At 52.1% G+C, this 2,558-nt stretch overlaps 1 protein-coding gene across 1 annotated transcript in view; it reads left to right on the plus strand.

The window, feature by feature from the left end:
• LOC111158530 (WD repeat-containing protein on Y chromosome-like) overlaps positions 1–1,256 on the plus strand; it is a 48,769-nt gene extending 47,513 nt beyond the window's left edge. Inside the window, 1 exon segment of the mRNA XM_022520625.1 lies at positions 1,049–1,256. Coding sequence (XP_022376333.1) covers positions 1,049–1,256 — 208 coding nt within the window.
• The last annotated feature ends 1,302 nt before the right edge of the window (positions 1,257–2,558 follow it).

Here is a 2,558-nt window from a genome sequence, read left to right on the forward strand (position 1 = left end):
GGGGCTACTGACAGAGGCCATGGAAGCCAGGAAACAGACAGAGAAGGGTACCACAGAGACAAACGGTGCTCTAGGGAAGGGTAGGCAAGTATACCTCCTATCCCTGATAGATGCAGAACATTCAGGCTTGGTCTCAAGATTTTTGCTGGAAATTGTACATGGATACTTTCAGGGCATTTACACTGCCCTCGGCTGGGCGTGGTGAGAATAGAAGAGTATGTGACCCGAAGGAGTTCACACTCGGGGAAGCAGGGGGGTTGTCTCCAGGCTCTAGCCCTTCACCGCTTGGCTGTCCTCTGACAGCAGGGGTGCAAAGCATCGTGGAAACAGTAGTGCGGGCTTCCTGGAAGAATGATTCGTACCCAGACCTGTAAGTTGAGTAGGACATAGCCATTTGCAAGGGAACCTTTAGAGAAGGAAGAGCGGCTACAGCCTGGATCGACTATAAGGACATTAAGCTAGGTGAAATAAGCCAGAGGCAAAAGGATGAATCCCGTGAGACTCCCCTTACAGGAGAAACTAGGAGGAGTCAGCCTCAGAGAGACAGAGAGACCATTGCCAGGGGGCCGGGGGGAGAGGGGAATAGGGAGTTGTAGTGTAATGGGGGATAGAGTTTCCATTTTACAAGATGCAAAGAGTTCCAGACATGAACGGAGGCGATGTCTGCACAACAGTGTGAATGGGCTTAATGCTACACAACTACACTGTCGTTCACAATGGCTAAGATGGCACAGCGTGTGTTGTGCGAATGGCTCAGAGTCTGGGGTGGGGGAGGGGGCGACCGTGGCAAGGACTTGACTATGAGAGGATTCTGAGAGGTGGGAGTAGGTGGCTTTCCAAGGTGTTGAGAAATAAACAGGAGGGAGATGAGCTGCTGACAGAGGGTGGATAGAGGGGTGAGTAGAAGAGACCAACATACCCCTGGTATTGCTAATGGAAGCTGTAGGATGATGGCAAGGACCACCGTGCTGAGCAGGGGTCTTACGTTTCAGCAGGAGGCAGCAGGGGGCTGAGGAATCCGCACGCTCACCTGGTTCTTTCCCTCCAGGCTGCCGCTGGACTGGAACCCGCCTTCCAGGAGAACATGTGGGCTGGGGTGGTCAAGCATCTACCAGACCCTCCGGTGCCACGAGGTCGCCTGCACGTCCGCTGTCAGGGAGAAGCCAGACTTGTCTATTATCAGCTCAGATTTGTTTAAAGTAAATTTCCTCGTGAAGGAACAAGAAGGAGGTGAAGCTGCCCAGAAGGAGCACTGATCACACAGCAGTTTCCCTGTCTGCGCTCTGAAGGGACCAGGTTGCTATTTTCTTGGCAAGTTCTTCTTTCCCAGTTAACCTAGATGTCTGAGCGAGAGCCCGCGTTGCCCATAAGGGGCCAGGAAGAAAGACCAAGGAGTGATTTCGGCCAGTGTGGGCTTCCTCCCAAAGTGATTAGAGCTTGAATTGAAGCAAACGAGTCGGATTCGAGGTTTTCCTTCCTTGGAAGCCAAGATTTCATTGAGGGAAGCCAGCGCAGAGCTGACGGGCTGCAGCTCCAACACACCGCAGATATCACCAACCACCACCATCCGCCAGTGGGATGGGGCAGCGGACAGGAAAGGGAGGCTGCTGGGAAAAAACCAACAATTTCTAAAGTTTGTCTTATGCCAGGCAAGCCACGGTTAATCGCTGGAATGTATTATCTCCTTTATTCCTAATAATACCTCTATGAGTAGATATTAGTGTCCCATTTCACCAACAAGGAACCTGAGGCTCTGGGAGGTTAGACGGCTGGCTGATGGCTATCAGTTAAGTAAATGGCAAAAGAAAATCCAGAGCCCACGATCTTAACTACCAACAATGTGGACCGTCAGAGCTGAGAAAAGCAGGCTCTGGGAATAGAATCAGGAGGCCGATTGCCCTCTCCTTTCCAAGCATGGTCCTAGAACAGCCATTCTGAAGCTCTCAGCCCTCTCAGAGACCCTGACAAGGGTAGAAAAAGAATAACAAAGCAGCTGCCAGTCACAGCGACTTGCTATGCCAATCTCTCCGTGGGCGTCTTTCAACCCTGAAGCAGCCTAGGGAAGGTGCATCCCTGCTTTAGAGATGAGAAAATGGTCCTCGGAGAGATTCCGGGTTTTTTGCACAAAGTCACACAAGCCAAAATTTTCAAACTTCAAACCTTAGGGTGGCCCCAGTCACCAGGCTATAAATCTCCACCCCTAATTCAAAGCCATCACTTTGCAGCAAGGTACAGGGTACCACAAACACAGGAGGTCTCGACCCTGCAGTCCAGTACTTTCCAGTACCGGCTCACCTGCTCTTTGGTCAGTCCGTGAGCAGTAGGCTTCTCAGAAGGGCAGGAGAGGTACTGTCTTGGCCATGCCCCCCTCCCCACCCCCACATAGGGCAAAGAGTCTGCAGGACTGAGAAGTGTCCCACTTCTGGACCATGCTACAGGTCCTGGGAGCTGGAAATGTCAGCCCAGATGACCTTGAATCTGTGTCCAGAGTCATGCCATGTCCTCGGGGATTTGTCCATTCGTGGAGAGACCCACACAGTCCCAGCTCAGCAGGGCAG

Source organism: Enhydra lutris, unplaced genomic scaffold (assembly GCF_002288905.1).
Source record: "Enhydra lutris kenyoni isolate GAN:26980312 unplaced genomic scaffold, ASM228890v2 scaffoldscaffold60, whole genome shotgun sequence".
NCBI lineage: Eukaryota > Metazoa > Chordata > Mammalia > Carnivora > Mustelidae > Enhydra > Enhydra lutris.